The sequence below is a fragment of the Rhinopithecus roxellana genome, chromosome 15, assembly GCF_007565055.1.
Source record: "Rhinopithecus roxellana isolate Shanxi Qingling chromosome 15, ASM756505v1, whole genome shotgun sequence".
Lineage (NCBI taxonomy): Eukaryota > Metazoa > Chordata > Mammalia > Primates > Cercopithecidae > Rhinopithecus > Rhinopithecus roxellana.
Genome location: NC_044563.1, coordinates 61,737,356 through 61,752,425, shown reverse-complemented (window position 1 = coordinate 61,752,425; position 15,070 = coordinate 61,737,356). Strand labels below are relative to the sequence as shown.

The 15,070-nt window shown below is 36.2% G+C and overlaps 1 protein-coding gene across 1 annotated transcript; it reads left to right on the top strand.

The window, feature by feature from the left end:
* The first annotated feature begins 10,194 nt into the window (after window positions 1–10,194).
* LOC104678157 (olfactory receptor 51G1) lies at window positions 10,195–11,281 on the top strand. Its single transcript, XM_010383380.2, has one exon. The coding sequence runs from the start codon at window positions 10,257–10,259 to the stop codon at window positions 11,208–11,210; it is 954 nt and encodes a 317-aa protein (XP_010381682.2). The 5' UTR covers window positions 10,195–10,256; the 3' UTR covers window positions 11,211–11,281.
* Window positions 11,282–15,070: the final 3,789 nt, after the last annotated feature.

Here is a 15,070-nt window from a genome sequence, read left to right as displayed (position 1 = left end):
TCAAAAGAATGAGAAAGGGAATGAATCTAAAGTGGCAACTAAATAGATGTTGAATGTTTCACTGGAAGAAAGTATAATATACTAGAGTGGTCTTGTATTTTGTAGTCAGATAGAGTTCATAGAATGAATGACTTTTGATATTCAGTACCCTAAGTGCCCTTATGCCCCTGTGAGTTTGTGAAAATTACTTCAGCTCTCTGATTCTAAGATTGTACATTCAATAATTTAAGCCTTAAAGGAGGACTGGAAACATCTGCTTCCTGCTTTTTAAAATATATGCCAATAAAATAATATGAAAAATACCTATAAAAATGTATTCTCCTAGGTTTTTTTTTATATTCATAGCAAACAAATGCCTATTAAGAGAAGAGCTAAATTATTTCTTCAAGTTTTGTTGATGATGCAATGTTTGACCTAATTCGAGGTCACCTTGCACAGACTTAAACATTTTTAAATATGTATATTAACGGCATATTTGGATAGACGTAAATTCAAACTACAAAAGCTATTATTCTGGAGTCATACTAGTCAATTACATTATTACAAAGGGTATTTTTTTAAAGAACCCCAAATGACCATATCTCAATTGTTTATTTTGGTGGCGCATATTACAAAAAAATACTTTATCTTCTCATGGGTACATTCTTAGCTCTGGCTATTGCTTTTTAAACCTTTTCTGCATGTATATTTTACTCCCAGCTCTTAGAATTCGCTAATTATACCCACTCTCTAGAGATTATCTTTTTAAAATTTAAAAATAATTGTTGAAGATATAACTATTTTCCTCAATCTTTTTTTCTAAGTAAGACTGCATTTTCACTGTGAAGCCTTCCCTGACCATTTCCAGCCTAAATAGACTTTTAAATTTCTCTTAAATATCAATCTTTCCGTCTTTATTAATCATTTTACATACCATGTAAATTGCCTTGTAATCCTAAAGTCATAGGTGTTGTTTTTGCATATGTAACCTGTGTTTATAGGACCTTAAACAATTGATTTAGAATGTGCACCCCAGGAGACTAGTGATTGTCTGCCTTTGTGCTACTTCATATCAGTTGTGGGCACATTGAGTAGCCCACAGCATGGACACAAATAATTTTGAATAAATAAATGAGTGAACACTTAGCAAACATTGAGATAACATATATAGAGTCACAAAAGCCACACACACAAATACACACATATTGTCATCTTTAATCCTCAGTTTATAACAATTACTCCAAATTTTATTATTCTCCCAATACTTCTAAATATTTTCCTACGATGTTCCACAGAGGTATTTTCAGCTTTCTGTAACACTTTTAGAAAACCATACATACAATTTAACATCATAGAGAAATAAGGTTTTCTCATAACTCATTCATGCCATTGTTTGTTTTATCTGTGTCCAACACACGCTTCAATGCCAATATTTGTCTTAGATTGTAAACAAGGCTATTAAATTTTATTTTTATAATGCCGTGAATAAATACACTTAATAAAGATCTTGAGAGAAACTAGTGAAAATGATGTGTATTTTGACAGAGGAGAGTAGTAAGTAAAGCCAAAAGGTCAGAGAAATTGAGACAGTGACTTTGGGGACTTGATTCGACTACAAAGAAAATTAGGCTTCTTGACCAGGAACCACGTTCAGAAATAGCTGGATAGCAAACCACTCCAAAACTAAGTGACCCAAAACAACAAGAATTATGTATTTGACCAAAGCTGTGTAATCTGTGCAGAGCTCAGCAGGGATATCTTGTCTATTCTCCACATAGTACCAACTGGACACCTTCACTGGGACAGGGGATACACTTTGAATGTGGTTCATTCCCAAAGCTGGCAGCTGATGCTTCCTGAGTTTGGCTAAGCTCCTACATATGCCTTTCCATGTAGCTTAGGCTTCTATGAGCATTTTAGCTGGTTTCCAAGAAAAACTGTTTTCAAGAACAAGAGAGAATACACCAGGAAACAGAATAGAAACTTCTAGTCTTGTTAAGGACTATAGCTGCAACAAATAAAGGGTCGTTTCCACTGCATCTGTTAGTTATACATGAATGGAACAAGCTCAGATTCAAAGGAAGAGAAATACATTCCATCTCTTGATGGGGGACGTGATACATAATTTGGAGCTGCCGTTTATCTAACACAGAACAGAATGATTGTTTATTTAGTTTCACAGTTAGTTTCACAAACTACAAATTACAAATCAGTGTAGACCTCCACCTGTGTGTCTATGCCTACCTGTTGCTGAGCACTGATGGAGACCATCCAGAAGTTGTTCAAAATGGAACAGCTCCATCCAGGGGTTGTTCATAATAACTGCTATTTCAGCTGATCATCAAATATGACTTAAAATATGGTTACTTTGTATTCTTGTTGAGCTGCTACGTTCAACAAGGTATGATAGGTGTGATAGGGAGTAGAAAAGAATTGAACATGTGCCAGCTTCTTTAGTCTCCCTATATAATCCCTATCCTCATGCTTCCTCCTTAAAAGACAGTAAAATGAGAATTATTCCTATTATTTGCCACCCGACATAAAGCCTTCTATATGTATGCTACCGACCTACTGCATTCTCATGTCTAAGAAAAATGCCATTTCTCTCTATCAAAACTTAATGCAAGTTACCCAAAACTAAATTTCATACCTTCTTACCTTTTGAGACCTTGCTGCACCTTCAGTATTTTTGCTATTTTTTCAGTTTCCTTGCTAATAGCTACCATCCTTCAACCCATAAATATTCTTTTTTAAAAGAATAGCATTTTAAGAGTTACATGCCCTTGCTACCTCAAATTGCCCACTTCTTATTAATTTATTTATTGTTTTAATACACTTTAATTAATGAGTTCATAATATAAATCTCTCTACATATAACACATAGGTCATTTAACTGGAATGCATATCATATGTTTGTGTGTTTTTTCTTTTGTTTTTGGCTCTTTGTTTCCTCTTCTTCTGCTTACTCTCCAGTCATGAGCAAATCTCTAGCCCTTCAGGCAACTATTATACACAGGTAACAGTGTCTCTAAAAAAGAGACACTACCTGCACATGAGGCAGGACAATACTAAGTGGGATGTTTACCAATTCAGAAACTAAATGCTGATAGATCACCCAGGTAATCTGCAAAAGGATTTTATATAGCTCCCCACTGATAACCCTTCCAGAACCTGTCTCACATTGCTCTTCATACTCATCCAGTCACAGAATATCATATTAGTTGATGGAATTTCTGATATTGAACTTTATCTTCCTCAAAAAATTCAAGCTTGCAATATTCTCTGTCTCTCTCTCTCTCTCCCTCTCTTACAAATATATATTTATCTATCTTTCTACTATGAGTTTTTACAATAGTACTAATTTCACCTTTAGCTTTATAAATTATCTTTAGCTGTATCTATACTTAGAGTTTTCCTAATTTCTTAAAATACTTCAACTACTCTTTAATAATTAAAATGATTTAAAATTAACAATTAAACACATTTGAGAATAAACAAGGCTGCAAAAAGAAATAAAAGTATATATGTAAATATTATTTATATAGTATTTATTAATTGAGAAATGTTAACCAGTAAAATAGTTTTAATCAAAAACTATTTTTGAGTGTAAAAATCTCCTCTAAGAGTTAAGCAATCTATAACCATGTACAAGTTTAGTAAACAAGACTTGAGTTAGCAAATAATTTCAGTTTGCTAACAGTATTAAATCTAAATTTGGGGGTAATCCAACTTTTCAATACTTTGAATAAAGACGTCTATTTTGTTTTGAGCAAAGACATAGTAAGGCAAAGTCTTTATATGTGTGAAGTAGAAGGGGCAGAATGAGAATTGGGTAGGTGGAGCCATTAGACCATGATTCGGAGATGGTAAATTTTCTGCCAGCCCAAATGGGAGCTCATGAGCAAAGATGGCTCAAAAAAGGAGTTTGCTCCCAAGAAAGGGGCCATCACTGACACTTCACTTTGTTCTTTTACTATTAGGTCATCCCAAGAAGAGTGTGGCTTCAGCCGGATATCCGAGGTATACCTTGAAGCATTCATTAGCTACCCACACTCTTTAGAGCTAGGCAACAAATGGTTTCTTCAAGTGGGAACTGAGAAGCACATCTTTACCTCTATTAAACCAAATTAGACTGATTTACCAAGTGGTACTTCAGAGACTTGATTATCTTTAGAATCTGATTGAAGATGATCAATAACAACAACAAAAAACCTATAATTTAATGCTGACATTTTTATTTTTTAAATTAATATAATATTTGCCAAAAAATGTCCTAATTTGGTTACTATAAATGTATATATAAACCAAAGAAATTGAAAGAATTGTCTGTATATAGTGATAAATTATGTTCACACCAAGATTATTCCAAGTACATTTTTGAACAAAATGTTTCTCAATTTTATAAGAGCATTGATTGTTTTTATCATATTGCTGTCCTCTAAAAACAAAATATGCATTTGTACTATTGCCACATGAAAATCTGTATCTTTAATGCTGAACTTCTTAATCAAATTAAAAATAGCATTCACAATAAGGTTAAGTGTTTTACAGAATAAAACTTGGACAGAAAAAATGCTCAAAAACTATACTTTGCATAATGAATTAGAATAGCATAATTAAACATATAATTAACTGATTTTCTATCTAAAGCATCTAAATACTGAGTCAGAATTAATATAATCTAACTTCTGCTACTGGAGCCAACCTCACAACAGCTATCCCTTCTATTTCACAATGACTAGAAAAACTGCAAAACAAAGGGAGTAAAATTAATTTGAATGAACAGTTATTCAATCTAATTAAAAAGTTATGAATTTATAGCATAACATGTGAATCTACCTTCAGTAGCTGTGGATAAGCACCTTTATATACAGTGTTCTGAAGAAAATCCACAAACTTTTGACATTGATGCTATTTTTTTCTTCTTATTGTCATGTGATTGATTATGTCAACTTGGCCAGCACAGTTTGACACCATACTACATGCTGTCAAACATTTTGTACAAAGTTTGAATTCATTATCATTTTTTCTGAGAAACAGAAATAGAGTAAATTTGAAGCATGAACTTTTATTTGCCAAACTCTTTGCAGCTAATGAGTTTATTACAAAATAATGTTCTCAAATAGTGAAATAAGTCATACCATTCAAATAAATGATAAACACTAAACATGTTGGTTTTTCTCTCCTGCACATATTTTTGGGTTTATTTAATCAAATAATTTCTTTTTGACTCCAGACTACTGGTAGTTAGTAGTTTCATTCACTTAACAAGCTTTGGCAGAAGAAGTAACCAAAGTGTTTGATTAAAAAAAAAAAAAAATATCTAGAAGGGCCAGCATTGACAAATACATTGCCTGCCAACAATTGGACATGGAAAAAGTTAGCTACATTTGCATTCTTGTGTTCCATTACATTTCATTGTATCAGTGAGGTCCCTGCCTGCTGTCTTTTTAGCTTTAATATTCCACTGCAAATGGTCAAGAAAAGAGAGACGGGATCTCACTGGTCATTTTTCAGATTTACTAAGGTGTTAAAGTGAGAACTGTGTGCACTGCACATGTGTCCCATATGTCTAGATGAAGCTGCAGCAGAACCTTGAAGTACAAAGAGGATATGTAGCAACCCATCCCAGCTCAATTTAGTGCTATTATCTAAGGCTTATGTGAAAAAAAAATAAAAATTAAAAAAATCTGAGACAGATCTAAAACCAGTTGGGAAACCAAGACAAGTATAAATTAATTCTAATCCTGGCAACTGAAGATTATGCTCCCTCTACTAATTATTTAAATAATTGTGTTACTTAAAATCCATTACGTTTCAGCTATTCTGTTCAGATGATTATTCCAACTGTTTACATTGATTTTATATCATAAAATAGATGTTGATATAGATGTTGGTAGTTAAACTAGGTTGGTGAACCATCTGAAGATGTGAAATTGACATTTAGAGTATAAATTTCTGAATTATAACTCAAACTGCGTGTGTACTGTGAAGAAAACACAAAGAATGGCCAGTGGTAATTAAGAAACCTGTGGTTTTTAGATGGAAGGCTGAGTAGAGCTCTCCTTCTCTCTAAACTCAAACCAAATTATACTAAGGGAGGAGACCACCCCTCATATCATCTTATGCCCAATTTCTGCCTCCAAAGAAAGAAGAAGTAAAAACTAAAAGGCAGAAATGAAATCCACAGGCAGACAGCCCAGCGCTGTACCCTGGGCCTGGTAGTTAAAGATCGACCCCTGACCTAATTGGTTCTGTTATCTATAGATTACAGACATTGGATAGGAATGCACTGTGAAAATCCCTATCTTGTTTTGTTCTGATCTAATTACCGGTGCTTGCAGCCCCCAGTCATGTACCCCCTGCTTGCTCAATCAGTCATGACCCTCTTACACGCACCCCCTTAGAGTTGTGAGCCCTTAAAAGGGACAGGAATTGCCCACTCAAGGAGCTAGGCTCTTGAGACTGAAGTCTTGCCGACGCCCCGGGTCGAATAAATCCCTTCCTTCTATAAGTCGGTGTCTGAGGAGTTTTGTCTGCCACTCGTCCTGCTACAATACTAGCAGTAAACTCTGAAACAGGAAGAATGTCTAATAGTGTACCAAATTGTGTGTAAAAAAAAAATAGAGGAAAAATTCCTTTTTTAAAACATAAGAAAATAATCTCAGAAAGATTAAGTAATTTGTCCAAGGTCATATAGTCACATGACTATAAAGTGTTGGAATCTGAATACATTCTCTCTCTCTCTTTCTCTCTCCTCCCCCACCACCCCATGCCCACCCCCATCCTGCAATACTGGTCTTCAGGCCTGGCTAGGTCTTTCCCAACCAATTTTACAACTTGAAATGCACAACTAGAAACATCCTAACATCTTGAAAGTATCATTTAGTATCCCTTGCCCACAGATCAGGCATGATAGATGATAGATTCCCCTCTTAACACTTGATTTTTTTATCTCATTACTCAAGAATTGGGATTTGCCAGCCTCTTGTGACCTCTATCCTCAGAAAAAGCCATGAGAACTCATCAGGGAATTCTTAGACTCGGGAAAGGCCCCTGAGGAGAAGCTTTTGGGCTCTTCGAAAAGGCCTTGATTCTAAACAGGGAATAGTCTTGTAGCTGAGCTACCATCAGACCTGAGCTCTGAATGGAAGTATGTCCTCCAAACCCTTTTCTCTCCAACTGTCAGGACTCAGGTATGCATTGCAAGCAGAAGCACATAGACAACAGTCAGAACACAGAGATTACTATGCACAGGGAACCTGAGCCACACACTGAGCTCTCAGTCTTAGCTATTTGCTGAATCCCCTCATCATGTCAGTCAAGGCAGTTTTGAGGGGCAGATGGACTCGAGATTGACCTGTGGTTCTAGTCCTAGTTTTGTCATTCCGTGTGATCTTGTAAAAGTCATGTTTATCATTTTGTTTAAACCTTGCTGCCTGTCATCTCTTTTCTCATCATTCAAAGCACTAGTTTTTCTACATTCTTCACCTTAAATTGTATCATGACAATTAGAGTGGATTTGACAGCACTTTGTAACAATTAAGCGCTATACTAAGATAAAGTCATGATTGTACTTCGAAGGTACTTTGGAGACTGATCATAAAGACAGATGCTGATAATAGTTAACAACTTTGTATGCAATAATATAAGGAATACGAGCCAGAGGGAGTCAGAGTCTCATCAGGATCATTGCCTGGCCCACCTCTTCTCTGTCTGTCATAAACCCTAGGATGACATTCCTTTATTTCAATAAATTAGAGCTGAAAGGAAAGTGGTGTGTCATGCAGTCTAGTGGAGGAAACCAGATGACACTTCTCTGATCCACTGCTCTGGAGGTAAGTGCCATTGAGAAGAAAATGGACAATAGGATTCTGTGTAATCCCTACTGCATTTCATCTCTTTTTATCCAGTCACTCATACATTTATTCCACATGTATTGAGCAGACTTTATTAAGTTCCAAATCTATACTAGGCTTGTGAGCTCTGATGATGCAGCAATTCCATTCCTTGGGTGTGAGTCAGGATGTGCTTTTATTATTTTTCCTCATACCTTGTACACTTGCCTCTTACCCATATCCAAAATATAATATGCAAGGAATATATTTTGAAAGTGAGAAAATAAATAGGATGGAATACTATGATTGCAGCCTCTCACTAGGTAGGCAGAATGACTCTTCTCTGTCTGGAGACATAAATGCGAAAATAGATGACCTCCAAATGTTTCTGGTATTTCTCATACTCTGAAATGGCTCAGAGTAAGATAGAATGAAACCAGCTTCCCTGTGTCTCTGCTGGCTGAAAAGTCATACATATATTTAAACTTTTATTGGAATCTCTCTTTTAGTGATGGAAAATTTTCTCTTCTTTATTATCATTTCTTATTAAAATATGTTGCCATTTTCTCACTTAATCAATGCTCTTAATCCCATAAGGGCTTGCATCACTGCTTAAGCTGCTCACAGCAAACTCTGCAAATCCTTCCATATCTTCTTTTTCCTTCACAGCCCAGTTGCCTTCCAAGTCTCTACTTCTTTCCTTTATTTTTTCCTCTTTCCTTGCAGCCATCCTTCTTTGTATCCTTTTATTGCTTCTCATTTGAAATCATAAAACAAGAATGGTTTTATTCTTATACTAATTATTATGTTATTTTATTGTTATTCATTTGGATTTGAAATGTGAGTGGCAAAAGCTAGAGGGATGATATTCTTTCTTCAGTAGAGACCCTTCAATGTGCTTTGACTTTACCAGGAAAAAAAAAAGGAAGCTTTTTGAAAGAATATCTTCAACTTCCTATCTTTCTTTCCTACAAAATCCTAATATTCTCACCCATCTGTAGATTTTCTCTCAGAGGGAAATGGCACAGAATATAAACTTTTTACTTAATCCTCCTTACCCCACTAATAAGGTAAGCCCTTAAAACGCTTTTCCAGTCTATTAAAACAGTCTCTGAAAAATCAACAAAATTAACAATGACTTAGCCATTGTAAGTAAAACGTAAAAAAAAAGAAACCTTTTCCTACTTCATCTTTTTTTTTTTTGTAGTCAACAGTGGTGGTTTGATTTTATTGACATTATGTACAATTACTTTCATCCTATTTCTTTGATTCTCTATTCTCTGTCTCCTTTGTAGTTTTCACATTATGACCTGCTCTCATTTAAAAGTTACCAGTTTTATGAACTGACCCCCCATCTTTCCTTTTTACCTTGTATCTCCTAGGAATTTTCTCCATACCCATGTTGCATACCTGTAACTCAAGCCCTCAATCACACCACAATCAGTACATTTAATATCCTCTAGACTCTCTCACCAGAAATTTATCTTTAAATTCAGCATATCCCAAACTGGACTTGGTCTCTAACACATGTGTCTTCTGTTGTCCTCCATCTTGACTTATTGAATGGTATTTATGTAATGGAAATGTCTATTCATAGACTTTTCCAAGATAGGAAACACATGGGATTTTAAATTTAATTTTAGAATTAAATTAGAATTGGTGTCAGAGTTGAATGATGTAACACACGTTAGGCACTTACAAAAGTAACAGGCTTGTAATGTATTTAAGAAATGTTATCTTTTATTATTTTAATGCATGTGACAAACAATGTACTAGTCACACTACACTTATATATATATAACTCAGTAGAGCATTTTTCAATGCAATTGAATAAAATTTATGAAGGCAGAACAAACGAGAACTCAGTTCAGATGTTACCGGAATAGACCTGGATACCTAGATGTCATATCAATCCCAGCCCCACAGGCAAAACTCACTCTGAGTGCCTTCTGATTTAGTTTCCTCATTCTAAACCAAAGATTTCAGGCTTTTCCTGGTGATCTCAGATTTTTGTCCTTTGCTCCTTGTGCTTCAAACCTGGTGTAAATCTTTTCCGCCTCTCCATCTCTAGATCCAGTCCTGGCTTAATTGCCCTGCTATTAAAGACACACATCTCTCCTCATATCTCTCAGAACAAAATCCCAAATTCCTCTTTTCTAGAAATGTTTTCTGAAGTCCACGATTCTTCCAAGATGTTCCTTTGTTCCAGGCTTCAGATTTGCCTACTACTATTCGCCTCTTCATCCATCAAAAGTCTCCTTCCTAAACCCAGTAGAAAAGGCTAATAGATCAGCCCCTACCCAGTTCTCCCCTATGCCATCTGCAGATGCTTCCTTATTGGCTGATGTTGGGACATTTAGATGAGTGAGAATTTAGCCTTGTCACTTTCCAGGAATCTCATTCTACATTGCAGGTTTCTGAATCCAAGATTGTAAAGTTATGGCAAACCTTTATAAAAGCAGCCTCCAAAGAGCCACTTTCTTCCTGACGCGCTTCCAAGGTCTAGAAGGTCTCCATGGCTGGATCTCTATTCCCTTCTGCTTCATCTACCTGACAGTTATCTTGGAGAACCTCACCATTCTCCACGTCATCCGTACTGATGAACCCATGTACTATTTCTTGGGCATGCTAGGTCTCACAGACTTAGGCCTTTGCCTTTCCACACAGCCCACTGTCCTGGGCATTTTCTGGTTTGATGCCAGAGAGATTGGCATCTCTGCCTGTTTCACTCAGCTCTTCTTCATTCACACCTTGTCTCTAGTGGAGTCATCAGTTCTGTTATCCATGTCCATTGACCGCTATGTGGCCATCTGCAACCCACTGTGTTACTCCACCGTCCTGACACCTGTACGTATTGTCAAGATGAGGCTAAGCTCAGTGCTTAGAAGTGCCCTCCTCATCCTCCCTTTGCCATTCCTCCTGAAGCGCTTCCAATACTGCCGCTCCCATGTGCTGGCTCATGCTTATTGTCTTCACCTGGAGATCATGAAGCTGGCCTGCTCTGGCATCACTGTCAATCACATCTACGGGCTCTTTGTTGTGGCCTGCACTGTGGGTATGGACTCCCTGCTCATCTTTCTCTCATACTCCGTCATCCTTCGCACTGTGCTCAGCATTGCATCCCGCCAGGAGCAACTCCAAGCCCTCAACACCTGTGTCTCTCATATCTGTGCTGTACTGCTCTTCTACATCCCCATGATTGGCTTATCTCTTGTGCATCGTTTTGGTGAACATCTGCCCCGCATTGTACACCTCCTTATGTCCTATGTGTATCTGCTGGTACCACCCCTCATGAACCCCATTGTCTACAGCATCAAGACCAAGCAAATTTGCCAGTGCATCATTAAGAAGTTTCAGTTTATAAAGTCACTTAGGTGTTTTTGGAAGGATTAAGTTAGAGTGAAGAGAGGAAGTTTTGGACATAAAGCCCACAGGTTTCTGTTTGTTTGTTTTCAGCTATGCTGTGGCAAAATAATAAACCATTGACTGTCAACAAAAAGGCAATTGACTGTGCAACATACGGCAGTGTGACCAGGTGAACATTACTTACCTCTCTGTTCCCCAGTTTCCTCAACTACAGAATGAGCAAGGCAATAATTATAATACCTTACTTCCTTATAGGGATGTTGTAAAGATTAAATAATTTATGTAGTGTTCTAGCACAGTATCTGGAAAATATGCAATTCTCAACAAATATTAACCATTATGATTGGACAAAATATAAGAGAGTACAAAAGTTTCATCATTCAGTTCTCTGGCCAGTGTAATTTCATTGATGATTAACTGTTTAAACATATTTTTATTTATTTTTATGTTACTTTACCATAATGACAAATTTTATTCATTTAAAACATATTTGTACATATCTATATCCACACCCCAGGTAATGACTTTTCATGACAGTCTTTACTAAGCATATGCCCACAAAATTGAGAAAAGGAGAAGACGCCCTGGGAGTTTAAGGGAAGTTATCAAATTGAAACAACACAAAATCATTCATGGATAATCCTCAAAAAATGTAATTGAGATTGAAAATTATCACCCACTATCTGAGTGACTAGGGAAAAGGCTTGATTTCTTCCTTTATTTATGATGATAAAAGAGTAAAAAGGTAAAAGAAAAGTATGTGTTATTTTATGCTTATTTGTAAGATGTTTCTCTCATCTCTGTATCTAGCCATGTCAAAGTCTGCATGAAGATACAAATACTGCTGCTTTTCTTTCTTGGTGTATTTTGATATTTCTCAGCATATATTTCTGTTGTGTCATGCTTGTTTGTGTTGGTACATATGTCCTAGTTGGCCAGTTTGTGTGAATTCATTTCTGTGCATTATCATATATATCTAGACACGTAGGGAGTGAACTTAGTAACTCTTTATATATTCATGTAGGTAGAGGTATTCTCTGCTATGACTTTATGTGAAGTCATGAGAAGGAGAGGATTTTGACTCAGCAATTTCTTCTCTTTCTAGTTACCTTGGCTTGACTCTAGATGCCAAAAAGGAAAGTCTCCAGAAGGAAAACATAAAAATGTGAAATTCACCATGAAGAAGAAGTAAATTTAACTAGTAGAGCTAGAAGCAAGTTACCTACACTAAAAAATTATCAATGAAGTTGATCATTTTTTCGTATGCTTGTTGGCCATTATCTTAGGTGAAACATCTCAGAAAGAGTCAAATACTGCATGTTCTCCCTTATAAGTGAAAGCTAAATAATGTTTACACCTGGACATAGTGTTTGAAATAATAAACACTAGTGACTCAGAAATGTGGAAGAATGGGAGGGCAGTAAGGCATGGGAAATTACTTAATGGATGCAATATACATTACTTGGGTGATGGTTACACTAAAAGCCCAGACTTCACCACTATGCAATATATCTATGTAACAAAACTACACTTGTACCCTTTAAAATTATACAAAATTTTTAAAAGCAATAACTTTTAATAAAACTTTTTTAAAATTAAAAAAGATCTTTTTAGAGCTTCTTCTTTCCCTGTGAATAAAACACTAAAGAAAACAACTGTAAACATAACCACTTTTGCATAACTTTAAATAAGTGCATATGATCGTGAATACATACAAAGGTACACAATGGCTCAGGTATTTCAAATATGTAGATTCATACAAATATATATCCTAATGAAATACCGAGTTTTTGATAAGACGCATGCACTGAATGACAGTGCTTACATGCTCACACAAGTGAAACCATGTAGATATGCACACGCATGCATATGTGTCCCAAATTAGAAACCTTCTGTAACTATACTTTTTCTTAGTACAGTGTTTCCATACTGGATGAAGCCATGAACCTTTGGCCAGTGCATGACTGGAATCCCTCACTGATCTGTCACTGTCATTTATTTTATTTTATTGTGTTTTATTGTACTTTATCCATGTTTACAACCTAGTCCACTTACTCATACTGGGCCTCTTTTGGAAAAGTCAGTATCCCTCTCTCTTTGCTAGACTGAGGTCCCAAGGCAGGATTTGGGACAACTTGGTTATAGCAGAGCTCTTTGGATGACATCTAAATTGTGAGCCTAGGGAAAAGAAGAGTTTCTCTTTTACAGAGTTCGAATAAGATAGGTACTTCATCCACTTGTCGTAAGAATATAGAAGTCCTACAAGCTGTGCCTGTGTTTTCTGCCATTTGTCAGTTATCCCTTCAATACCAACGTGTTACTCAGCTCACAGAATATTGTTTGGAAATCAGGACAGAATCTAAATAAGCTCCAGTGGTTTGACGTAAAAGATTAGCTGTCTCTACACTCACAGAACTCAATAAATATTCACTTGTTCCTATAGTGTTATGTCTAAGTAAACACTCAAAGATGACGTCTGATACCTATCAGTAATGACTGCTTTTATTTACTACTAGAAGCATTTTATTTTCTGAATTAAAGTATACTTTTTAGGTAGGATATTAGAGAAAAGATTACTCTTCTCATTTTGGATATTTTATAGAGAATCAACATATGATGGTAAACCTTAAATATAGGTAAAATTTGAATGAAACCCAAAGGGATTTTTATAATACAATTTCTCTCCCCATTTGGAGCTGAGAAATGAAACCAAAGTCCTTGACAGAACTGCACACAACACTACCTGAAACCATACTGAAGGAATTATATTTAATTGTTCTGTGCTTGCTTTGCATTTAATTATATGATCTTTGCTATTATCATTATGACCGTGATTCTCCATAATATTCTGAGCATGTCTTACCTCTGGGGCCTCATGTCAGAGTATGGAGGTTTCCTTTCTATGTCACAATGAGTTTGGTGTAAAGCCCAATCTCCAAATGTCAGTGGCTAGAATGGAATTATGTTGGAAGAAATTAAGCTGGAACTTGTAGAAATAGAGCTGAATAAGAGGAGTGGAAGTGCATTGTGGAAACAATGTGGAAGGAAGGTACAGCAAGCAAAAGAGCACTTACACAAGCCAGCTATAGATGGCCTACTCTTGGTTCTACTAGCTACTTACATTAAGGAAGGATTAAAATCAGGGCTGGCAAAGGTCTCTGAATAATGTTAGCAGCCAAGAGAAGAAGGCTTAGGTTTCTAAAAAAGACCACAAAGAGCACTTATAAAAAGGTCCCATAAAGACAGAAATCTAGGTATCAGCAAAACATAATAGCCTCTTTCCTCCTTTTTTTTTTCCATCTCTGACCCAAGCCCCTCTCACCACCTTTTAGACTCATTCACTTGTCCTTGCCGTGCTTCTCAGTACAGGTAAGTAAACCAGTAACTTCTCAGGCATGAGGAAAACAGGCAAGCTAGCGGCTTTGCTTTGTTCCTGCTGTGGATTTTACCTTGCTTTTCTGAAGAACAAAATTTAGATGTAGGAGAGAAAGAATTAAGGTGCAGCGATGTGGCAGGAAGTTATCTGTGATGGAGGAAAGCCCAGAAAACCTCAGTCTAGTGAAACTTCTTCAAACAAATAGGTAATTTGGAAAAAAAACTAGACATGCATTCAGGTCCTAAGCATGGGACTGGAGACCTAGAGGTAGGAGTGGGTGGTGAGCAGAACTCTTTCCAGTCTTGTTCCTATGCTAAGCACACAGTGGCAAAGTGTCCTCTACAAAGCATTAGGAAGTCACACTCCAACCCTTCAAGTTTCTCTTTTCGTGAATGTGTTTAGAAACATAAATCTGAAAATTGAATGCTTTTCTTTAAAATAAGGAAATTAAGAGTGTGGTGAAAAATAGAGGGAGAAAGAAGGCAGATTTCACTCTAAAGAGTTTCCTCTT

Bases quoted from the DNA above. Each gene is read 5' to 3' on its own strand.
- LOC104678157 (XM_010383380.2), top strand. From the start codon at position 10,257: ATGGCAAACCTTTATAAAAGCAGCCTCCAAAGAGCCACTTTCTTCCTG.